At 39.8% G+C, this 26,140-nt stretch overlaps 1 protein-coding gene across 1 annotated transcript; it reads left to right on the top strand.

The window, feature by feature from the left end:
• Window positions 1-389: 389 nt before the first annotated feature.
• sypl2a (synaptophysin-like 2a) lies at window positions 390-23,496 on the top strand. The gene is made up of 6 exons (XM_036559256.1): window positions 390-587; window positions 1,013-1,087; window positions 11,679-11,791; window positions 14,095-14,293; window positions 18,386-18,559; window positions 19,984-23,496. Exons 1-6 carry the CDS (start codon window positions 573-575, stop codon window positions 20,104-20,106), a joined length of 699 nt encoding a protein of 232 aa, XP_036415149.1. The 5' UTR covers window positions 390-572; the 3' UTR covers window positions 20,107-23,496.
• Window positions 23,497-26,140: the final 2,644 nt, after the last annotated feature.

Raw genomic sequence — 26,140 nt, 5'->3', positions numbered from 1 at the left:
TTAATAAATGCAATGGTTCTTTACGGAACCTCGAACACTCAAAAAACCTTTTCACGCTTAAATGGTTCTGACATGGTGACATGGTGAAATGGTCCTTCAGACTTATGGAGAATGTGTTGGATATGGTTCTACACAGCACCAAAGAAGGATCTGCTATTGTTACAAGCTCGACATCGTAACAACAGCAGAACCCTTTTTCGTGCTATATAGAACCATTATCAGAAAGGTTCCATGCAAAGACCCATTGAAGCATGAATGGAGCTATACAGAACCATTGCCTTTGCCAAAGAACCCTTAATGTGAAGAACCAGATGGAGGAGGGAGTTGAAGCTGGAGGAGAAAGTGTGTGCGTGTCCCTTTAAGAGAGGCTCTGCGTCACGTGAGTCACCGCAGGTCAGAAAGTTTTGACATGTTAACCGACACAGATCTTCCCTCCGTCTCTGGCTTACACCGCCCGCAGCCTGAATGTCAAGAACTGACCTCAGCTTTTCCCTCCAGAAATAACTAAACCCGACCCGCTATCCTGGGAAGCAACCTCGTCTTTATCAGCGTATAAGATAACCTTTAAAACCATGGACTTTATCCAGGTAATTCAGTTTGGGTTTTGGCGAAGTTCGTTAGCGTGTTTGCTAGTGCTAACTGGCTAGCCTGGTAGCTAAGTTAACGTTAAGTTACTGAGTTCAGATACTGTACGTTTACTCAAACTAACGTTTAAATAACGTTGAATAAAGCAAAGTAAGTTGTCACAGACGAGAAGGTTAGCTCTCCAAGTTAGCCACAGACGAAGCTGAAGTCAGCTTTTTAATCGCCAGCTTGTTGTTCGAATTTTCCCGTTCCACCTTAAAAGGTGCAGCAGTCACATTCTGAGCCTGAGGCGCCAGAATGTAGCTACTATACCATTTAAGGTGGAACGGGAAAATTCGAACAACAAGCTGGCGAATAAGAAACCAGCTTCAGCATATGCAACCACACCAAGCGTGTTTTAATCGCGTCGTGTTTATTTTCTATCCAGAAACTAATGTCGGGTTTCAGACTTGACCTGGGACCCGTGAAGGAGCCTTTGGGGTTTATTCGGCTTCTGGAGTGGGTGAGTGTCTTATAATTTACGTAAAAAGTACAAATTTTAGGACACTGTCTTAGTGGGCTTGTATGAAGTCGTTACTGAAGTAGCAGGTTGGTTTGGTTCAGCAGCTGTTGCATACAATGCTGCTGTATCATTGCAGGCAGCAACAGGGACAGTGGGAGGAAAAGTCTCAGAAATATGGATAAATGTGTATGTTTTTGTTTATTTTTCATCTGTACGACGTGAACATGAAGTAGTAGTGCATATCCTCCTCTAGCACAGGCAACACACCCTTTCTTTTTAGCTAGAACTATTCAAATCAGTTACATTGAATGTTGTTCATGGGCAACAGATTGCTCTCTCAAGCATTTGGGCTGCTCCACTGATAAAGCATCTGACCGTTTATATGGTGCTTGAGCCATGCAAATGTCCGCAATGCAAATTTCAGAAGCCATCGGTTCCTCAGCACCCTGGAGAGTCTCCGTACTTGGGGTCCCTGGGTCTATAAGCCATTATTAATAATGACAGTCGCCAGAAATAAGAGCCTGAGTGGCTGTAGGTTCGTTTGAGGCAGGTTTAAGCCGCATAAGGACGCATATGGTGTTGGTTTTTTGTATAATGTTAATGGTAAATCTGAAAAAATGAACTTCTTCGCTGACTGTGTTGCTTCACAATGCCTTGTGTGTTGCTGTCCTTGAGATAATGGATTTTAAGAACATGTTTTAGGCCATAACCTTTTTAAAAGTGTTGTAAAACAATGTCTCAGACATCAGGCAGTGTATTCATAACCTTTTCATATACCTGCGTTCTGTGAGAGAGGTTTTAGAGGTGTTTTAATTCTTCAGACATCTGGTTCCTATCACCACCACTGTGAACAATTCTGGGTGGGTGTATTTCTCTAGATCTCTATAGTATGGATAGCATTTCATATTAAGCCACTCTGAATGACTTTGTTTGCATTTTAACCATCTAAATATGCAGGAACCCATTTATAAGAGACGCTGATTCTCATAAAGCACCATATTAAAATGTGTTATTAACTTTTATGCAGGTCAGTTTCCTTTAGATATGGCTACTGCTAAACAAAGATACAGTGTTTATATTGTAAACATTGTGCATTTATTTCAAAGTCCTTTTGCTTGTATGTCAACCGTCCACACTGTAGAAATACTGTGACAGTACAGTATCTTTCTCCCAGTTTAGTAACACAAAAATAGGATTGAAATGTGAAGCGACTCAGAATCAGAATGCAATGCGCAGTAAGTGGTCCGTGTGAGCCGGGGGAATTTCAGACGTTTATACGCTGGCTGGTATTCCACTACCTGCATGAACTAGTGTGGCGGTCCCAATTAGCAGGTGTACAGTTTCAGGCAGTGCTGAAAAGTGGCCAAGGAGCATTTATAGAAAGCTTGCTGTATGTATACAGAAAAGAACGCCAGCTGCTGCCGCACAAATAGCACAGATTTGCTCCTGGGAAAGAGTCCCGCCATTTTAAAGTCCTACCCAAACCCAAGTCCTTCAGTGGTCCTAGAAAGCAAAAGTTAATGATCCTGGAAATGGAAGTTCACAGCGTTGGCCTCCTTTTGTTTGTTCAAGGCGGAGCTGGAAGGTAAATGCTTAGCGGTGCTCAGTGGTTCATGTCTTTTCAGGTTAAGGTGTGGATCGCAGCCTCTTAGCAAAAAGATCATAAAAATAAAGGTGTCTATAAGAGTTCTTTGAGAGATACTGTAAAAGAACCACTTTTGCTTCGCTAAAGAACCGTTCAGTGGCTGGTTCTTTGGAGAACCATTTTTGTAAAAGAGATTATGTGTGCCTGAAGGACCTTTCTAAAAGTTTAGAGAACCTCAACGTAATGTAGATTGGAATAAAATCTAATAAAATTGTTTTTAAAACCTCTGAAAGGCTTTTCAAACATGGTTCGTTCGGGAACCAAAAGAGGTTCCTCTATGGCATCACTTGAACCCTTTGTGGCACCTTTTTAACAGTATAGAGTATAATGCGTAGATAAGGTTCTTTCACTACTGTAACAATAGTGGAACCTTTTGGAGGGCTATAGAACCACTTCTAAAAGGTTATTTAAAGAAATATGATAAAGGATGTCCATCATGGAGATTGTATATGATGATGATGATGATGATGATGATGATAATAATTGTAATTGATGAAACAGAGAATAAAACAGACTCTCATAAGCTTGTAGAAGCAACTGTTGCACCGGTTCTCCATCATGAAGATTTATAAATGATAATGATGGTAATAATAATAATAATAATGATGATGATGATGATGATAAAAATAATAATAATAATATTTGATGAGAGAGAAAATGCAGTAACTGACCACCATAACCTTGTGGAGGCAACCACAGCATAAGTTCTCTACTGTACAGATTATACATGATAATAACAATAATAATAATAATTAAATATAATGACTGACCATCATAACCTTGCGGAAATAACTGTAACGCACAAAAATAACAATTTTCCGCAGAATTAAAATGGTTCTTCGAGTTGTCATAGCTCTAATCGCTAACATATGCCATTACATTAATACCATCTATTAATTTGCTATTGTTAATCATACCATTGCCTTTACTAAAGAACCCTTGAAGAACCCTTTCTTCCTTAAGTGTGTTCTGCTCGGTCTTGACTCCCTCTCTACTGTTGTGTCAGCTTCGGACAGAAGGGGAGTGGTCAGCTACCAGGAAATGTTGTGCATCCTGTTCTCAGCGCTAACACAGCTTCATTGTAGGGGAGAATAGAGAGGATATGGTTTTTGGTTTTCCCCCCTCTATTTTTCAGAGGATTCTGCGCTGAACAGCATAAAAAGCCATGGGTGGTCTGTGGTCACACATTTATATTACCTTTTTTCCCTGATGGTGCTTTTTTCTGAAACAGTGTACGTTAGCATGTGCAGATTCCAGCCCCTCCCAGACTTCAAACAGTCTGCATGTCGTCCAAGTGTTTCTGTGCTGTTGGGTGTTTTTCCCTTCGTCCTTGTTTTTGCAGCCTCTGCAATCTCTTATGTGCTGAGAATCATGTTTTAGACCTTTGTCCTGTGTAAAAGAGGCCATATTTTAAATTTCTCCTGTACATCTTGATCTCTGTTCTGATTGGCTGCCCTATATTAAGGCCTATTTGAAAGGCAGTCCAGGCTGAAACACCCCTTGGAACTTCGGTGTGAGTGGGTGGGGCTAAACTGCTGTAGACTGAGTGGTCGTATGTGTAAATGCGGTGTTTTTGTGACATCACAAACATAAATGAGTTACAAGCAGGCACGTATGGACCATATGGACTCGGGAGTAAGAGTGAGATCTATGTTTGCATAATGCATCAGGCTCTTTTATTTAAAAACAAAGCAAGAAAAGTGTATTTTTCCATGATAAGGGTCCCTTAAGAAATGTAATGGTGAAGTCTGAAATATTTCTCTGTGCTGGAAAAATACTACTGTAGTATTAATTCAACTTTGTATGCAGTTCTTTGCAGTGAGTTTAAACATATAAAAGAAAGAATAAAAACACTCAGACTGTGTTAGAGAGATAAACCAAATCGGATCGGCTGATCCAGAGTAGGAAGCTGAAGAAAGAGAAAGAAGGAGAGACAGGCAGCTTGTACTAAAGCAGTTCATTCAGACAAAGCTGCTCTTTAACAGCCGCTCTTGCAATGTGTAGGTGTGCATTCCGGCGTGAACGTGGCGGCGGCTGCAGCAGCATGTGCTTGTGGTGGGTGCCAGGCCGCCTCTCTTGGCTCGCTTCTCTGCCATCCGTCACACAGGGCACCTGGCCCACCTGCTGTGGAGAAACGGAGAGGCTTCCAGACATGCGATGAGAATGCGGTAGCAAGTGTGGGACAGCAAGTAATACACGATTAAAACAATCTCAATCTCATGTATTGTCATGTGCGTTACCTATTAACGTCACACGCACAGATTCAAAAGGAAGGTCCTGTTCAGTCCTCAGGTCTCAAAGGCAAAATCAACATTATACCGATGAAGATAGACTATATGGGCAAAAGTATTGGGACACCTACACGTTACACCTGCAGGAGCTTAAATGACATCCCATTCTAAATCCCTAGGTGTTAATAAGTTGGTCCCCCTTTGCAGCTAAAAAATCTTCCTCTCTTCTGGGAAGCTTTCTACAAGTGTTTGTGGGGAATTTCTGCTCAGTCATCCAGAAGAGCATTTGTGAGGTCAGACACTGATGTTGGATGAGAGGGTCTGGCTCACAATCTCTGTTCTAGTTCATCCCAAAGGTGTTGGATGGGGTTGAGGTCAGGGCTCTGTGAGGGTCAGTCAAGTTCTTCCACACACAAAACTCACCCAGCCATGCCACACTGGAACAGAAAAGAACCTTCACCAAACAGTTCCCACAAAGTTGGAAGCACAGAATTGTCCAAAATATCTTGGTTTGCTGAAGCATTAAGATTTCCCTTCACTGGAACTAAGGGTTCTAGGCCGACCCCTGAAAAACAGCCCCATAGCATCATCCCTAATCCAGTTAGGTTACGTTCTCCTGGCATTCGCCAAACCCAGACTCGTCCATCAGACTGACAGATAGAGAAGCTGATTCATCACTCCACAGAATACGTTTCCACTGCTCCAGAGTCCAGTAGCAGTGCTTTACACCACTCCATCTGACACTTGACATTGTGCTTGATGTTGTATGCTCGGTCATGGAAATGCCATGAAGCTCTCGGCGCACAGTTTTGTGCTGATGTTAATGTCAGAGGAGGTTTGAACTCTGCAGTTATTGGTTCAGCAGAGCGCTGGAGACTTTTATGCACTATGCTCATCAGCACTCGGCGACCCGCTCTGTGACTTTACGTGGCCTGACACGTTGTGGCTGAGTCACTGTGGTTCCTAAACACTTCCACTTTCAATACTACCACTCACAGTTAGTTGTGGAATATCTAGGAGGGAAGAAATTTCACAAATTGACTTGTTGCAACGGTGGCATCCTATTACAGCACCACTCTCAAATTCAGTGAGCTCTTTAGAACGACCTGTTCTTTCACAAATTATGGTAAAGGCAGACTGCACGGCTAGGTGCTTGATTTTATACACCTGTGGCAATGATACTGAATGAAACACCTAAATTCAGTGATTAAGAGGTGTGTCCCAATACTTTCATCCGTATAATGCATGATGAAAATAGTAGATAATTCACTCACATCCTCAGAAGACACATCCTTCACCAAGCATTGACTAAGTTATCTTTGAGTACTCTTTCAATGCGCTCACAGTCAGATTCATCTGCTTGGGGAAGGGGTCCGAGGGCAAAACCAACATTACAAAATATCCTTACATAACATGACATTTTACCAGTTTTAGTGGCGCCCAATGTATGTGCCTCAGCACATAAATAGAAATCGTGCACTAAAATTTCCAGAAAAAGGGCACGTATAAAATTTTTCCCTATAGCTGTTGTGTTAACTTTTGCAACGCTATAGTTTTAGGTATTTAAAAGGAAATTGGCTTCTGTCTTTTTTGAGGCGTTTAAGTATGCACTTCTCTTCAAAACAATACAGGCTAAAAGAATCTCTTATGAAAGCTATTCTTCTGAAGTTTTAAATTTTAAAATATTTAAGCAGCACAGTAAAAAAAGCAAGTACTTGCCTAAGACACGGGTGTTTAACTCCAGTCCTGACGGGCAGGTGTCCAGCACAGCACAGGTGAACCCCCTGCTGAAATACACCTGAATCAGTTCCTCTAATTGCCAGGTTTAGGTAGAATGTTTGATCAGGGAAATCACCAAACTGTACTGGACACTGGCCCCCCAGGAATGGAGTTAAAGAGGCTCTAGGAGTTCCTGATGTCCAGCAGGATCCTGTGAAAACTCCACCCACAACATTACACCGGTAACATATTAACACAAATTGTTCCATCTCTGGAAGAATCTCACAGCTACCCATTGTCAGTTTTTTTTTGCTAAGATCCGATCTCTCTAATCTGTCATTAGTGTGACCGAACCGACGCCCTGAAATGACCCGCATGTGCACATCCTAATCAGTAACGTCATGTGTATGAATCGTGCGTTATAAACAGCAAACAAACTAACAAGCAGAAAGAGCTTTTGCTGTGAAGATGATAAAGGTCGCCTGGCCATAAATCGAATCTGTGTCCGATCTAGGACCTCATATAAAAGTGGCTCAGGTCGTTTTTTTTTACGCTGCAGCCTTGCTCTCCTGCGACCGCGTTCGGCCACGAATGTCAAGCTGGATTGACGTAAAAGTCGCATGAATTCTGATCTGGCTGTTCAGACTGAGTTGCCGCAGGTTGGATCTCTATCGGATTTCAGTACCACATATGAAATCGCCTGTTTTTTGCTGTTCACACTGACACACAGACAACACATCTGTGTCACATATGAAGATCAGATTTGGGCCATTTTTACCTGCTGTGTGAACAGAGCCAACTTTAATGACTAACAATCACGTCAGATTTAAACAGGCATCTTGTAATATTTTGTACATTTTGGAATATTTTTAGACGGTAGTACATTTACTGTTTTCTGTACACAGATGATTTATATTTGGCTCTGCACACCCTGATCATGTTGGTCATCGCCACACCCTCACATTGCTCGAGGTCCAGAACTTACTTCTGCAGTGCAGAGCCCAGCAGGATCTGCTTTAGACGTGGCTTGTGTGGTCTTAAATCTAAAATAAAGGAAAATTATGCAAAAATAAAAGTGCTCCCTTAAAATGATTGTTGTGAAATAATATTGCGTCTGCTTCAGCTTTTCAGTGTTCTTTCCAGTTTGCATGTACATTTTTTTTTAAAGGCTCTTTTTTATTTTCTTTGTTTAAATACATGCTTGACATCTTATTTTCAGCCAAGTCTAAACATGTAGAGTCTGAATCACAAATTCTGTGCCGGACCACATTCTTTTGGGGTTTTTTTTCCCTTTTTTGGCATCAAAGTCACAAGTCAGTAGCTTTCTTAGACGTGGGAGTTCAGCTAGTTTAAAAGAAAAACGGGTTGAGGAACAAATCTGATTTGCGGATTGCGGTTACCTGTTTTCAAAATAAAAAAAAAAGGAAAGAAAACAGACCAAGACTGCAGTGCCATGCTATGCACATTGAGCATGCTGACTTATTTTATTTTTTTTCTTTTCATCCTGTCCCTCTCGTGAACCTGTGTGCTTCTCTCTTTAAATAGGCAGCGTGAGAATCTTAAGGTCCTCATAGAAAAGTTTAATCTGTGTGGTATGTGGGCAGAGAGAGGGGATCTCTGTAATGTGGCTGGTTGGCAAAAGCACAGGACTATTTATAGCAAAGTTTTTAAGGGTGTCATAATCATTAACGTACAAGCCAACACTCTTCATACGGTCCGGTGACCTGCACAGAAAATTGTGAAATCTTTGACGGGGAATCGGAGAATAAGAAGCTAAGAAAAAGAGTGTAAAAAATCAAATAATAAAATCTGTGCCAGTTTCCCAGGCCCAGATTAAGGCTAATCACAGACACATACACCATTGGCCCTGCAATTTAGTCTAAGACTAGGCTTAATCCATGTCTGAAATACCAGCCCTAAACGATGTAATGGGATGATTTCTAGTATTTTATGCGCTTTAAACAGATTAAGGAATTTACTTTGTTGCTGAAACAGCATGAAAATATTTTTAGAAGGTAATAATAGTGTTGGAGATTGGAGTGATTATCAGGAGTAAAGCTTGGGAGTAGAGAGAAAACTCGATAACATTTAGACCTGGATCCATAGATACAGCCATATGCAAAAGTTTTGGCATCCCTAGTTAGATTTTGTTTTTTTGGTGTTTGTTTTAGTACACAATTTTTGTTCATTTGCTGAATTGAACATATAAAAATAAAACACAAAGGGCCAGATTTATAAAGCACAAAATTAGTGTGACGTTAAGAGTGGTGGTGACACGTTTGCTCATTCATAAATGAGGATTACCGGTGTGTTTTACCACTTGTGCAAGGTGAGGTATGGCCACATGTTTCCTTAATTTACATATTGCAGTATGGATTCATGACAGGCTTTTACATTTACATGTGGATTTTGATTGGTTCTTGCCCCGGTGTAAATACAGTGACTTTGATTAGCTCTTATTTACAGTGCTGCACATTTTGCATGCGGCAGAGCTGTTACCACCAAGTTTTATTAATGTAGCCCAAAATTTGGCCTGTTTTGCACGTTATTGGCACATTTTACATCTTCATTGTGTTAAACTCAGCAAGTAAATGAAAACAACAATAAATAGAAACAACTAAATATCTAACTTCACTAGGTGTGTTTTTGCATATAACTGGATATAACCCACAGAAAAGTTTTCATGAAGATGTAAAAAGCAGAAATTAAGACGTTTCATACATATAATATTAAAGTATCTCTCTGTAAAAAAAACAGGAATATCAACAATGGTTAGGAAGAAAAAAGTCCTCTATTTGTGTACGATTGGATTAGATTAGATTAGATTTTGTATTAGTACAGAAATAGTAAAAAGTTTTCTTTTACTTCTGCTCCTTATAGACCACAAGTTAAAACTAGCGCTGTGACCACAGCTTTGGTCAGACTTGGAGAGCTGAATTTTGGGGTTTAAATTCCAGCTGGGTGATGGAAAACAGTCCTGGAAGGAATCCCTAATTAGTCACTCTGCTAAGTTTGTTTACAATACCACACACGTCTGTCCTTTATCAGCGCTTATGACCCCCACCACTGCCACCGACTGCACTGTTAGTCCAACTAAAACACCTGAGATGAATGAGCTCATCTGACACAAGCCAAACACAAATCAAAACTGATGACAGGAGAATCCTTCCTGTGCAGAAGGTGATTGTTTAAGATAAGAGAAGTGAGCAGTTGCTCGGGTTTGGATGTGTAGGATGAGTCAGAGGGAGAGAAATGAAGAGAGTGAGTGAGTGAGACAGAAAGGGAAAGAGAACATGGAAAAAAGCAGAGAGTGAGAGTGAATCAGGCACGAGTTTTTGTCTTAATAAAACGAAAAGAATAAATTCTTGTTAGCTGTTCTAATGTTTTTAGCATGTATGCCAGCAGTTAGCAGTTATCTAATCAGCTCATTTGGCCACTTTAAGCTTGTAATCTTATGGTTGCAGACAATTAATGAAAAAAGACAATTAAATTGTTCATTTCAATTAATTGTTATCTGAAGCTTTGTAATCATGACAGCTCTACACTCTCAAATATGGTTCTTCAAGGGTTCTTTAGAAAAAAAAAAAAGGTTGTATGTAGAACCATGAACACTCAAAGAACCCTTTGAATGCTTAAAGGGTTCTTTGCATCATGAAAGGGTTCTTCATTGATAGAGAACGTGCTGTAGATGGTTCTATATAGAAACTTTTTGAAAAGGGTTCTATTTAGAACCCAAATGGGTTCTTCTGTTGTTACAAGCTAGTAGAAAAACCCTTTTTGGACGTGAAACGCAGCCCCTACAGACGCTCTGACAACAATAAAGCTGTTTCATTCAAAACAACACGCTTTGCCTCCGATGCCCTAATCAAAACAATCGCAAATGGCTTCCTGCACCCAACATAGTGCACCACATTTTAAAATAGTGGCTCCTGCACCCATAAAGTGCATAACATGTCTAATAAATAGCCTTCTGAGATTCAGCCATGAGTGCACAGTTCCATACTGGACAAGCAGTGCACTGTTTTGGTGTAGAAGCCAGATTCAGCCATCGACAAACTGCTACAACAGCTTTGCTCACTTCTGCCACACTGTGCACTGAAGCTAAAGAGCAGGCGGTCTACAGACAGACAGCTCTACGAAGAAAAAAGTTACCCTATTTATTTATACCTCACAATTTAACTCAGCCAAACGGAGTAAAGTCTGCATATATGGACGCTGGTGCCGCAAATGTGGACTTCTTTTCCTCCGTGCAGGAGCAGTGGTTGTGATTGTGTGTTGTTTTGGGTGTGATTTTGAGAAATCGGTTCGGTTCCAACCAAATCGGGCTTAAAAACGGGCTGAAATTGCACAGTGTACGCCTGGCTTAAGGGGTTTTGAAATTATATGGGATAGATTTGGGGGATCTTGGGATGATTCTGAATTTATATATAAATAAAGTACTTGTTTCTACGCAGCAAAGCCGATTCATCGGTTGCGCTCAAATCAGCGCTTGTTTCTTTGTCGTAGGACAGTTTCCTGAATAAGATGTGGAGTAGTTCATTCAGGCAGATCAAACCTGCGCGCATTTCTACCCAACTTTGATGAATAAAGGTCGTTGTTTCTAAGCTAAAACAGAGCACAAACTGAGCTGTAGGAAACTAACTGTCTACGTGCAGCATTGCTCAGCTAGCCGAAGAGCTGACCCTGCCTACCAATCACCTCTGTCTGCATTATGTCTTTGACTTTTGCACAGAACTGTATACAGCTATTTCACCTCATTGCAGATCGTATAATATTTATTGCAGTAGCACTATTTGCATCTGTTTATCAACATTAAAAGGGGATTTCCACCAATTTCTGAACATTTCTGCTTAATGCATTCACAGATATAAAAAGTAATTTGGAGTAGTTTGATGTGAAATAGTGAATCAGTGGTATATAATGATTGTTATTGATGTTGTTGCATTGTTAAATGTATATCCATGCTACGCTCTAAGGCCTGCATTCTGTTTTCCAGCTCTTCACCATCTTTGCCTTTGCCACTACTGGTGGCTATCTCGGTGCTGGTGTCATTACCACTGAATGTCCCACAAAAACGGATATTAAAATACAGTTTGGCTATCCTTTCAGGTAAGTAACTTACTAGATGGGAAATGAGTGACTAGAGTCAGTCATACTTTTGTTATTGTTGTTGATGGTAGTAAGAGGAGGATAAGTTGTCCTTCATACTGGCAGTATCCCAAATTTAAATGTGAAATTCACAATTGCTCATACATTTAATGTGCAAGGTTTGGTCTAATTATGGTGCACAAAAGTATTTAATACATACACTTCTAACTGATCTGTAGGTCTCTGCTGTAAGCCTTTATTTTTGGGAAGTATAGATTAGTGTACTGTTTCTGTGCAGAGGCATAAACATAAAAATTGGAGTTTCTTAATTGTGGTTTTTTAGACCTAATGTCCAGATTTCAAGTTAGAAGTAACCAAATCTGATTCGTACAGTCAGACTGACTGTTGTCTTGCTTGCTTGCAAATTCACATTGGTTGCTGTAGTAATGACTGACCAGGTAGCGGCAAAACTTAGCAGACCTAACGACGAGAATGATTGGGCTATATTTCACAGCAGCGTTTCACTTTTTATTAAGTACAGCATAAACAGAACACGACATCAATGAGTGCATTTACATGCAGTTAATAATCTGATAACACAGAAAATCTGATTTAGTCAGTAATCCAATCAATGCGTTTACATGCACCTAGAAGATGAAGAATATTTAAATCCTTCATTTTGTCAAGTATGTAGTCCTTTTCAGTGTCGCTCCAAAAGTGTTTTGCTGTGTCTCGCGGCGACGCTGCTCGCTTATTTCCAGTACCGCTGTCTGTTTTCACACAATGCGCATGCTGAGAAATCCAAAAGAAATCAGAGTAAGAGTTTACATGCACTGAGAAATCTGATTACTGAGCTAAAATCCAGCTCTCTTTATTGGATTTCTTAATCAGATTTCTAGACCTTACTCACTGTAGGTTGACAACAGACTGCCAAGCTCCAGGATGTAAGAGTGATGCTCAGACACAGGCTTTAAGTTCAGATCTTCTCATGTAGTAGTCACTGTAAGCTACAACATTGGCTATGTTTACCTGCAAAGATTTTTGCCAATCCGATTGAAAACAATCCGATTACAGATTCAGACTGAGGTGTTTATATGCACACTCTGTTCAGCAATTTGATGGAAAATCCTCATTTACATGCTCACTACAAGTAATCCGATGCAAAATGACGCACATGCGTGGAGTAGCGCTTAGAGTAAACGTTACCATGACAGCGAACATCACGTGAGGTCCAGTCCGCGTGAGATGAGTTTCCAGTTGGTGCGCTTGTGTTTTAATTGCTTTAAAATGATGTCAGACTCAGGAAAACGTCCTTCACATGTCCTTATTAAAGGAGGCCGAGAGGAAGACGTCGTGTTCTGAGACACATAAGCTGGACGTCCGTCCCACCGCCGTCTTTTAAAGATCAGAGCATAAACTTCGTCTCCTCTGCAGACCAGTTTCTGCTCCGCCATGCTGAACGGTATAAACTTTCGCCATGACGCGACGCACATGCGCAGAATATACTTACACGTTCCGATTGGAATGTAATCAGATTCAGGCGTTTACATGACTGCTATTCTTCTATTTAACGGATTATTTAGAGGTTTACTCTCCTCCTTCAATTGGATAGAAATTGTATTCCGAATGGCCTCAATCAGACATGGACGTATTCTATTCCGATTGAGCCATTAGTCGGATTATTAACGGATTATCAGGCTGCATGTAAACGTGGCTATTGTTGAATGGTAACTCATCACAAACATAAAAAATAAAAACTTTTACTCTCTGTGTTTAAGCTGTGATGTGTGAAAATGCCCCAACAGCTTTTTTTTGTGCATTCAGATGTCATGAACTGCTGAACCCTGAATGATAAAATAAACACATGAAATTCAGCTGGTCAAACTGAGCCACATATCCAGAAATAAGCCATATTCAAAACCACCTACAAGTATGTGCTGAAGCTGATTGGAAAAAAGTCAGATTTAATGTGGCTTTTTGTCAGCCATTTCAAATCAGGTACGCCAAAAAATCGGATTTGAGCTGCCTGTCTGAAGGATGGTGAAGCCAATTTGGCCTTTCTTATCAAAAGTAATGTGACGTGGTTACATTAATAGACTATACTTATTGTCCTGCAAAGCATCCATTTTGCAAAGCAGAACCTTTTCCTACATTAGATTCTCACTTTAGTAACTCGTACACGTGTAACTTTTCACCAATCCAAATAGCTGGGTGTTAAATCATGATCCGTTTGTTAAATTTTACAGTACAACCTTATTTTAGCAATATTTCTTGTAGTGTTTTCTCTCGAGATTCTACCAGTGATGTATTTTTCTCTTTCTCAGGCTCGCGGCTTATCCGTTTACTATTCCTAACTGCAATGGAAGTACAGGGAACATAACTTACCTGATGGGAGATTACTCCTCTTCGGCTGAGTTCTTTGTGTGTGTGGGCGTCTTCGGTTTCCTGTACTGCACCTTCACCTTGATTCTATACTTGGGCTACCAGCATGTTTACAGAGAAACCAACCGAGGACCCATCATTGTGAGTGAGCGAGTGAAGTCTCTTGTCCATGTTTACCAGAAGTCTCACAGTAAAGGGGTTTTCCAGCATTTTTCAACCTAATCACATCTGCAACACAAGGTTAATTAATACAGACAGTAATTTTGGCTTATTTCCTGTATTACTTAGGACAAGAGTAGGAAACCAGATGGCACACTTAGAAGCCAGTAGGAGTGCCTGCTGCAGCACCTACTCGTTGGCTTCTGTTAATTGTTCTAAGTACGAGCTTCAGATGCAGCCGATAAAGATTAGGCTGAAGACACTTGACAGTTGCTTTTGTGTCCCTTTTGTCTGTATGGCTCATTAGGATGTTAATTGCAAAAATTATGGTAGAATGGCTATTTATTAATTTGATAATATCCTTCCACTGAAATTCCATACGAAATTCCATGTACATTTTATACGGCTACATACTGCAATTATCAAATCACTTAAGGTATAGCATTGTGCAAAAGTCGTAGACCACCCTTCATTTATTTAATTTCAAGTCAAAACAGTCATTGGCCCAATGCCATTTCTTATTTTAACCCCTACTGCTTGTTTTCAAATGTCTCCTTGCCTCTTGGAACGGTGTTACGAGGGGTAGTGGTTGAAATCTTCCTCTACGAAATGAAGCAGCCCTCAAATAAAAAGAACAGTACTTCATTAATAGGCTACTAGTGCTGCTCTGTAGGCGACCCTGCCAGTCTGCAGTGATGAGCAGAAGAGGGTAAAGTTCAGCTCCTCACTGCTGGGCTTTAGTTAGATTCAGGGAATCATATGCCTTCAAAGAGGGGGCATCCAACAGTTATTTGTCATCATTCTTCGATGGTATGAAGGGTCATGTAGCCCTAACACTTCACCCTACCCCTCTATCTCAACAAAAATCAGGACACCCTACCCCTAGACATGAACGCGCAAACGTAGGGGTAGGGCTAAGTGGTAGGGGCAAGGGGTGAAATGGGATTGGGCCATTAAGTACAAGTTACTCAGGAAAAAAAGCAGAAAACATATATTTAACAGAAAATTACACAAAAGCTTCAACAACTACATATAAATGTATAATATAGTATAACAGTGTATTCAGTATTTGCTGTGTCCACCTTTTACCTTTTATTTTCAGCTTCCATTCTTTTCAGGAGACTCGTTTTCAGTTTTTAGATAAATCTGGAGGGATAATTTTCCACACCTCCAAAATTCAGTCTTAGAAGTTGGTTGCATTTTGTGCTTCTCATGATCCAAACACATTCAGTGATGTTGAGGTCTGGACTCTGGGCCGGTCAGTCCATTGTTCTGAGAACACCAGCAGCTCCTTTGTTTTAGAGCTGAAGCAGCTTGATTTTGTCCTCTCTCTCAGATGAAGCAGTGATGTTTATCTGATGCTGTACTGTATAAAATACAGTAGCACAGCATCACCTAAACATGCTCTTTTGAGTACGGTAAATACATCATTAAACATTGGTTTGAATTATTGGTCAAATCTAAACCTCTGTCCGATGCCGATATTTTAATTTTAAGCAAATATCTGCTGATACTGAGATGATTTCAAAATCATCCCTACCTTTGACCTTAGCAGTGGCTAGTCCAGAAAACTGAAGTTTGGTTAAACCTCCTACAGGCCTGTTGTGTTAGGTCACTTTACACCTTCCAGTTCAGTAATATGTAAGGCCAAAACATTGATGTCCAGTTTCATGCACCACGAGCTGTTATAGTGTGGCACCTATGCCATCGTGTGCAAAAGTTTGGGCCCCTGGTTGTGTATTTTATATAGTGTGAATAAGTCAACACATCCTCTACACAAAACACACACTTTTACTGTTTAATCCGAATTGATCATACTGGGTGGGGGATGTAAAACATAACATATGACCTGTGCAAAGGTGGTGGCACATTATATTTTATGTTTTGGGTTTTTTTTCCCCCAATATGTTAAACTCAGCAAATAACTAAAAATTGTGCAATAAAATTAGCAGAGATGCCATGTTTAAGGCTGGGCGTTACACGACACGACTCTAAAATCTTAACAGATTTCCAAAACAGAGAGCATCACAAACAATGTCAGTTTGTAACGGAATTTCTTGTCTTTTTGTCGTAAGGGCGCTCACACTAGACAACAAGGCCAAGGGAGAGTATAACACATTTAATGAGTTTGGGCTACGAATAAGAACTCAAACTCCCAGATCTCCTCAGATCACATGACACAAACAAAGCTAAACTTACTGGACCAGACCTGTTTGTGCTTTAATGCTCAGCGAAAGCGCTAACTGGGGATTAATATGTGGTGAGAAGTGCTGATACAGTGAGAGCTGGAGAAATATTTCACTACAGACTGGCAGCTGAGAGTGACCTGACGCCTGGATCCAAACATTATAAACTTGATAATGGCTTTTATTTGCCTGTGTTTTACGCGCAGCTCCTCTGTCTTCTCGTTCTCCGCTGTTCAGGTGGTGTGCATGCGTGTCTCCATGCCTGTTTCTCCGCTCTTCTGATTGGCTGTTGTTTGAATCATTCACTGAGTTCATCTCTGACCTTCTCACACTACAGGACTCGTGAATGTTTTGAGTTGTAAATATCAAACATGTTTGATGATATCTGAGGGTCTCCAATCACTTTAGAGTTCAATCTGCACCGTCTCGCTTCCGATAAAGCTTCTGACCTGGAAAATCACCAAACAAATTTAAATATTAGACAAAGATAACACAAGTAAACACAAAATGCAGTTTATAAATGAAGTTCTTTATTATTAAGGGAAAAAGAAATCCAAACCTACAGGGCCCTGTGTGCCCCCTAAACCTAATAATTGGTTGGGCCACCTTTAGCAGCAACAACTGCAATCAAATTTGCGATAACTGGCAATGAGTCTTTTACAGCGCTGTGGAGGAATTTTGGCCACTCATCTTTGCAGAATTGTTGTAATTCAGCCACATTGGAGGGTTTCCGAGCATGAACCGCCTTTTTAAGGTCATGCCACAGCATCTCAATCGGATTCAGGTCAGGACTTTGACTAGGCCACTCAAGTCTTTTTTTTTTATTTTTCTTAAGCCATTCAGAGGTGGACTTGCTGGTGTGTTTTGGATCATTGTCCTGCTGCAGAACCCAAGTGCGCTTCAGCTTGAGGTCATGAGCAGATGGCCGGACGTTCTCCTTCAGGATTTTTTGGTAGACGGCAGAATTCATGGTTCCATTTACCAGAGCAAGTCTTCCAGGTCCTGAAGCAGCAAAACAGCCCCAGACCATCAAACTACCACCACCATGTTTTACTGTTGGTATGATGTTCCTTTTCTGAAATGCTGTGTTACTTCTACGCCAGATGTAATGGGACATACACCTTCCAAAAAGTTAAACTTTTGTCTCGTCAGTCCACAGAGTATTCTCCCAAAAGTTTCAAGATGTTTTCTGGCAAAACTGAGACGAGCCTTTATGCAGTGGTTTTTGTCTTGGAACTCTGCTATGCAGGCCATTTTTGCCCAGTCTCTTTCTTATGGTGGAGTCATTTGTTCCTGAATTTCTTTGGATCGCAGCATGATGTCTAGCTTTTGAGGATCTTTTGGTCTACACTTTGTCAGGCTGGTCCTATTTAAGTGATTTCTTGATTGAGAACAGGTGTGGCAGTAATCAGGCCTAGGTGTGGCTAGGGAAATTGAGCTCAGCTTTCCAAAGATGTGATAAACCACAGTTAATTTATGTTTTAACGCAATCACTTTTTCACACAGGGCCCTGTAGGTTTGGATTTCTTTTTCCCTCAATAATAAAGACCTTCATTTATAAACTGCATTTTGTGTTTACTTGTGTTATCTTTGTCTAATATTTAAATTTGTTTGGTGATCTGAAAACTGGTGACCTGATCTGATTTAGGAGTGACAAACATGCAAAAGAATAAGAAATCAGGAAGGGGGGCAAACACTTTTTCACACCACTGTAAGTGTGTTCTCTATAGGGGATGTGTTAACAAAACGTGTCATTTGACCGGGGTGTTCGAACTGTTGCGTACGACTGTACGCTCTCTGTGTAGATGCGTCTAAAAATGTTAAGCAATGGGGACGTGCAGGGATTTCAGTACCTGCTCTAGTTCATCTTCTGTTGTTGTCGCTTCAGGATCTGGTTTTGACTGCGATCTTTGCGTTTCTGTGGCTGGTGTCGTCCTCTGCCTGGGGAAAAGGACTAACTGATGTGAAAAGTGCCACTGACCTGAGTGTCCTGGTCGATCGCTGCAAGCCTGCGTGCCAAATCCACGAATACCCTGCCATGGGACGCCTCAATGCTTCTGTGGTGAGTCCATCCACTCCTAATTGTTTTTATATGAACAGTTGTGTGCAAGCATTTGAGCATCCTAGGTCAGAATACATGTTTTGTTGATGTTGAAAGTGAACATAAGTTAACAAACTTAAATGACATTTTTCTGCAGATTTTATTGTACAATTTCTATTTATTTATACATAAAACATAAAATGTGCTGTAGCTTTTAGATAGACGTCATTTTATGTTTTATTTTTCAACACGTTAAATTCAGCAAATAAACAGTAATTGTACATTAAAATGTGCAGATGTATGTTCTCTTATTTTCACTTAGAAAATCATCAAAACATGTCATTTGACCAGGGGCGCCATAGCATTTGCCTGTGACTGCATGTCTCCTGTTTTTTGTTATTCATAGACTAATTCCATTTCACCCCTCTCCCCTACCACTGAGCCCTTAGCCCTCTGTTATGTGCGTTCACGTCGAGGGGTAGGGTGTTCCAGTTTTTGTTGAGATTGAGAGGTAGGTCGAAGTGTTGGTGCTACATGGCCTCCGAACAGAGGTTTTTCTGAGTCACACTCCAAACAGAGTGTTATGAGAAAAAAAAAAAAGAAAAAACGGCAAGATGGCTGCGCGAGTGACCAAAGAAACACACACAAGTATTTCATCTGTTAAAAAATGACGATAACCATTGTATTCTTAGTTTAATGTCGTTTCAGTGTATTATGGTCGTTTTCTTCGTAACAAGCTTAAAAAATCGCTAATAGTATGCTGATGTCTCGGTAGCTAGCAAGCTGACTTTCCTGTTCCACCTTAAATAGTCCAGCAGTTCTGACGCCAGAAGCGCCAGAATGTAACTGCTGCACCATTTAAGGTGAAATGGGAAAATTCGAACTAGAAGCTGGCGAATATCTGACTTCAGCTTCATATCACCAAAGAATTAGGGGTGGGTCATAATAAATAATTGCCCCCCTCTTTGAAGGCATATGATTCCCTAAATGTAACTAAAGCCCAGCAGTGAGGAGCTGAACTTTTCCCTTCTCTGCTATCACTGCAGACGGGCCGGGTTGCCTACAGAGCAGCGCTCGTAGCTGTTAATGAAGCAGTCTTTTGTTTGTTTGTTTTGTTTGTTTTTTTTTTTTATTTGAGGGTCCCATTTTGTAGGGCAAGATTTCAACCACCACCCTTTGTGACTCCGTTCCAAGGGGTTAGGGTGACACTCGAAAACAAGGGGTAGGGGTAAAAAGATGAAATGGGATTGGTCCTTTGTTCCACTATTTGTATTATTTGTACTTCTTTTTTTATTGTATAGAAACAAAAAGTAAAAAGTACATTTCTTTTATCATTTTTGAGCTTTAACAATACTAACAAATAAAATAGTTTGAACTTCCTTGTTCTTAAAAAAAGAACAAAGTGTGGCAGTGATGTATTTAATCTGCTTATATATGTTCTTTAGATTTTTGGCTTCCTCAATCTGATCTTGTGGGCGGGTAACTGTTGGTTCATCTATAAGGAGACTCCGTTCCACAAGCCTGCTCACCCACCTCCCAACCCAGAGGAAGGAGGTCCGAGCTCCTAATTGGATCAGCCAGACTCCTCCCTCTCCGTTCAAGCCAATCCAAACCAGAGGACGCCACTGCCTGTTCACATTGACTCATCCTAAAGCAAAGTAAAGTTTGATAAGCAAAAGCTTTGGCTCAACCAAACGGTCCAGCTGCATGCAGTGCGGTCCGCTGCTTTTACACACGCTGAGCGGAACGCTTGCTGTGGGTGTGTGTTGTCTTGTTGTTTTTGTTTTATTTTGTGTTTGTTTTACTGGTCAGTTATTATCTGAACACCTGTCTTAGTGATGTTGTCTGGAACAAGTCTTTTTTACATCCAGGACCCATAAAACGAAGCCTTTAGAATTCTTCTGGAATTTAACTGCAAATTTGTACTACACTCTAACTAATGTCGTTCACTTTTGGTGCTTTTGTGTTTTCAGTCAGCGTTTATATACATATATGTGCCTCCAGTCTCCTCAGCTAGGTGAATTGTGAAGTGCCAGATCCATGCTCCGCCCACAAGCGCGTTCTTTTGTAGCTACTTTTGGACAGGCTTTGCAAAATGTAGGCAAAAACTTATTCAACCTAATGAATTTGGGGTTTAGAGTCACTACATAATGTTGAGTTTCCAGTTGCTACACTACCGAGCTGGACTGTGTTGTTGCACTTAATCGAAACTAGGCAGGTTGTAAACAACAACAGTTTTGCCACAATCTTAATGTTGGCTTGTTTACGTGATTTAAAAAAACTACACTACATTTATCCTAACATTGTGAGATACAATATAAGTATCATTCGTATTTGAAGCAGCATATGCAACATTTTTTGGTTAAAATAAAAAGAAGTGGCATAACTGAGTGACCCTGTAAAGCCTGAAATTATAATTTAAAAGTCAGAGGTGTCGGGTTGGATTTAGTGGGACTTTTTCTGATCATGTTATATGTCATTGTGTGCATGTGACATTAATACATGTCTCAAATGCCCAATCAGCATTATAGTGATTACCATAACAAACTTTTCTATAAATGCTCTTTCAGGGCACTCATAATCATCAGATTTGTCTGCTTGGGTAGGGGGTCTGCACACAACATACATTACAAAATGTTTTTCCACACATTCTGTGCAGTTACAAGTTTCCACCAGAGAGGTCTCCAAATCCCCAAAACTTACTTAGTGTAGCTTTAATAATGTGCATTAAATCTCTGTTAATAGTTTGACACCAACTGTGTTTCTCATTAAGTTAAAGTTGTATAAAGCTTGTCCAACTCAACGACAAAGTAGCTGTGAATGAACACGGTTGTGGATGGCGCACGGACAATCCCTGTCCTGTCAGTTTATTGAGTTCCCACATGACTAAATCTTTCTTTTCGGGTTTTCTCGCTTTACTCTTTGCAAGCCAGACTTCTTAAAAACGAAAGTATTGCCTTTTAAAAACCTTACACACCAAGTGCCATCTTATTGTGCCTCTCTTGTGTACTGAGACACTAACGCCTTACTGCAGACGCTTTAAAGTCTTGTCTGCGTAGTGTAGATGTTTTTGCACTGTTTATTCTTATTGGGAAGTGCCTTAATCATTGACATCTGTTGTCTGTTATCTTATGGTTCAGCGAGGGGGCGAACCTCAAGTAGATTTTTGCCACACTTTTGAAAGCACTTGACAAGTCAGGGACAGACAAATCAGTTTTCATTCAGATCAGCTCCAGACCTTAAGTGGAAATTCTCCAGATTTTTCTACATTTTCTGCATTATTTAATTGTTGAGATGTAAACAAAGTCATGCAGAGTGGTTTGATGTGAAACTTAGATTTCTTTACAGTGGTGGTGATAGGAACCAGGGGTCACGATGTCTACAGCACAAATATTGCCATTTTATTTACTATCCCAAACCACCAGGGAACCCACCTGGGTTTATCATGTTGATAAAGGTAAAATATTGGTACGACTAAAATAAAAAACTAGGCCGGTCGTAAACAACACCACCTAATTTGTCACCAGGCTATTAGTAGCTTGTTTACATGATTAAAAAAAAAAAACTACACCCAAACATTCTGAACTTTAATGCAAATATAACAGAAAAAAATCATTTGATTTTAGAGCCTGTACTACTCCACCTGCAGATACCACCCCACCATTAAAAACCAATTTAAAGTAGGATAAAAACTTTACTTAATACTATCTTAAAACAACGCCTCAGGCATAAAGCAGTGTATTCATAAGCATTTCATGTAATAACCTTCTGTAAGGGAGCTTTTAGAGGTGGATGTCCGGTTCCTGTCACCACCACTGTGAACAATTCCGACTAAAGTTTCTCTAGAATGGAGCGTTTTACACCAAACCACTCTGAATGACTTTATTTACATCTAAATGATTTAACCATGCTGATTTACCAGTCAAATCCCCCTTTAATACGCTTTGCTAATTCTTTTTGTGGAAATATTTAAGTAGTATAACTGTTTGGATTTGAGTGTGTGGTATCTGGTGATAAAGAACTTTAAGCCAGTTTCCTTCTGTACTTATTATGGAGAAAGAATGTGTGAAATATCGAACACTAACGTCTTTTTTGATGCCCTTTCTATTCAAATCAGACGCGCCATCCTTGTTTATAGTTGCGTTATTACCCTAAGCAGTCTGATAGCTCGCGGTGGCTTTGTGGTCTGCCTGTATTGTACATTCAATGTGAAGAACATCCTGTGTAATTCTGTATTTGGTCATTTCTGTTTTCTTTCTTTTATGAAACAATGAAGCAAGAAAATTCTCACTCTGTCAACTCTAAGAAGTATCATTATGTTTTATTATTTGATGGTGAGCTGTCAAATAGTAGCAGACTTGTTAAAATTGCAAGTCTCGCATCATTTGATGGTAGTAAATAGCATTAAGAAACTCTAGAAAGTGATTTATCTTACTGAATTTCTGTATCGCTTGATATTTTTTCTTTTTTTTTTAATTGACTATGCTTTGTCCCTTTTATTTTGCCTTAACAATGATTGTTTTACTTATGCAATAGGAAAGCATTACTAATACTGTGCCTTTGGCCCTAATCTTAGTTTTTTTGATGTGGTGTCGCCTATCAGGCAGTAGTGAATACGCCAAAATGACATTTGCCTTAGTAAGAAAGTGTCCTGCATAGAAACCCAGATAGTCTGTTTACCAGCAGTATTTAAGGAAAACAGTGCCAATATAATAGTTTATCTCTCTCAGCTGGTTTTATACTGTCTCTGTACAAACGCCATTGAAATATCTCATGGAGAAACTTTGAAAGGGCCTTTTTTTTTCTAAGTAAATCTACTCTAATTTTCTTAACAGGGGTCTGGGGTGAAATGCATTGCTCTTCTACTTTGTACCTTTATTGATAAGATCAGGAGAAAAATATTAACTAAGTTTGTTAAGATGTTCTGTGATGAGGAGGATTAAAAGAGGAGAGTTTCACTGCTGTGTGTTCTGTGTTCTTTTGTGTCCTTATGGCAAAAGAAGCTGCTGTTCATTTCTTAACCACTAGGTGGTAGTGTGATCCGTCCAGTAAAGGCAGTGGGAAAATCATGAAAAGGTTCTTGGGGTTGATGGAGAATGTGCTATAGCCAGTTCTATGTAGAACCTTTTTTGAAAATGGTTCTATATAGCACCCAAAATGGTTCTTCTGTTGTTACATGCTTGACATGAAACCAGTCTGTTTAAATCTAATAATATACGGCACGGTGTGAATCCAGAGACGGTTGAATTAGGGTTCCCACACTTCTGTGCATATTTCTGTTTGAAGTAGCTTTGGTTGGCTTTGAAAAAAAGGTTTTATGTTAGGTCATTTGGTCAGTAAATCAGTGAGGACATAAATGATCAGCAACAGTATTTACATATGTTTTGATTTGTACATTATATTAATGTAGTTTAAGTTTGAAAAAATGTGATTTTGCAATAGAGTAAATTTTATAAACTTGAAGATTGAAACCACAGATATGTGAGAGAAAACTATTATTTTGTCTCATGATTTGCTTCATAAATTAGAGTTGTGTGCAAACGTTTGGGCACCTCTGGTCAAAGACATTGATTTTTTTTTAAGTGAAAGTAAGTTACGTTCTCTACAGAGAACTCTCTCACTGACTTTACAGCACCGCTGTGTCTGATCCACTCGAACCAGCACAACACACACTAACACACTACCACCACATCAGTATTACTGCAGTGCTGAGAATGATCCACCACCCTGATAGTACCTGCTCTGTGAGGGTCCATGGGGGTCCTGACCACTGAAGAACAGGGTAAAAGGGGGCTAAGTGGAGCTGATAAAATGGACAATGAGCATAGAAACAAGGAGGTGGTCATAATGTTATGCCTGATTGGTGTGTACACACATATATATATATATATATATATATATATATATATATATGGCAAATAAACCTTTTTTTACACAATGTTAAACTCAGTAAGTGTGTTCTCTGTAGTTAATTGCCTTAACTTAAATTTTGTCAAAATGTGTCAAAAATATCTAAAAATTCACTGCTGAGTCGTTGCCATGCCAACTAACATAATTTCAACCTGCTACCTTGTGTATGTAAAGGTGTGTTAGCTTTGCCATTTCCAAAGATCTCCTGAAGGAAGTCCAGCTTTTACAGTTACTATTCAGCACCAAATTTCTCCAAAACCTAGTTTATCTATTCAATCCTTCATTAAATTAAATGTGGAGCAGCTGATGGAATTGAACAAATCCATAGACATGCGTTCTTCTCACTGTATTCTTCCTACATATTCATTATTATTCAAAAAACAAAACATTCTTGTTGTCTTTTACTGCACCTAAAAGGCCCATATGCTACATCTGTTTTGTATTATATTCATAAGGTCCACTCATAGCATTTAATTCATTTTTACATGATCATTTTCTGACCTCTCTTTGTCCCTTAGAATTAAACAGGCTATTTTTCTGCTATGCCTTTTTAACCAATCTCTGTTCTGATTGGCTGCTCTGTATTGTGCCTTGTTCAAAAAGCAGTCCAGGCTGAAACACTCTTTATAACTTCAGTGTAAGTGGGAGGGGCTATAGCTGCTGTAGGTTAAAAGAGGCCGATTCATGTTAATGTGTTGGTTGTTGTGACATCACAGAATCAGTAAATTCACCATGAGCTGTTTTTGCAGTTCCCATATATGGACTGTAAGGACTGGGGAGTGACCGGTACATATTGAAACTTTAATAGTGTTTAGATGCCACAACTCAAATAAGTCGAAAATCAAGTCAAAGTCAAAGTTTATTTATATGGTGCTTTTTACAGCAGTTTTACAGAGAAAGAAAATCCAGGTCCGAGCCCCCATGAGTGTTGCCAGTGGCAACAGTGCCAAGGAAAAACCTAACAGCAGGAGGAAGAAACTTTAAGAGGAACCAAGACTCAAAAGGGGAACCCATCCTTGTCTGGTAGACACGGGATAAATAAATACAGAATGCAATCATAAGCAAATTTTTTAAAGCCTATATTTAATGGTAAATAGTACAAAAACAACATATCAAATGTTGAAACTGAGAAATTTTATTGTTTTTGAAAAATATATACCCATTTCAAATTTGATGGCAGCAACACATTTTAAAAAAAGTTCAGACAGGAGCAACAAAAGACTGGTGAAGTTGTGTAATGCTAAAAAAAAAACACCTGGTGGAACATCTTACAACTAATTAGGCTCATTGGCTACAGGTCAGTAACATTATTGGGTACAAAAAGAGCATCTCAGAGAGTCTTTCAGAAGTAAAGATGGGCAGCGTTTACCACTCTGTGAAAGACTGCACACACAAATAGAGCGACATTTCAAAAATAATGTTTCTCAACATAAAATAGCAAAGAACTTGGGGATCTCATCATCCACGGTACATAATAACATTAAAAGATTCAGACAATCTGGAGAAATCTCTGTATGCAAGGGACAAGGCTAAAAAACAATATTGGCTGGCTGTGATCTTTGGGCCCTCAGGTGGCACTGCATTAAAAACGGGTTAAAAACCTGATTCTGTACTGGAAATCACTGCATGGTCTCAGGAACAATGCCAAAAACCACTGTCTGTGAAACACAGTTCGTTGTTGCATCCACAAAT

Source organism: Colossoma macropomum, unplaced genomic scaffold, assembly GCF_904425465.1.
Source record: "Colossoma macropomum unplaced genomic scaffold, Colossoma_macropomum, whole genome shotgun sequence".
NCBI lineage: Eukaryota > Metazoa > Chordata > Actinopteri > Characiformes > Serrasalmidae > Colossoma > Colossoma macropomum.
The sequence above is the reverse complement of the archived record's forward strand: the minus strand, read 5'-3'. Positions and strand labels throughout refer to the sequence as shown.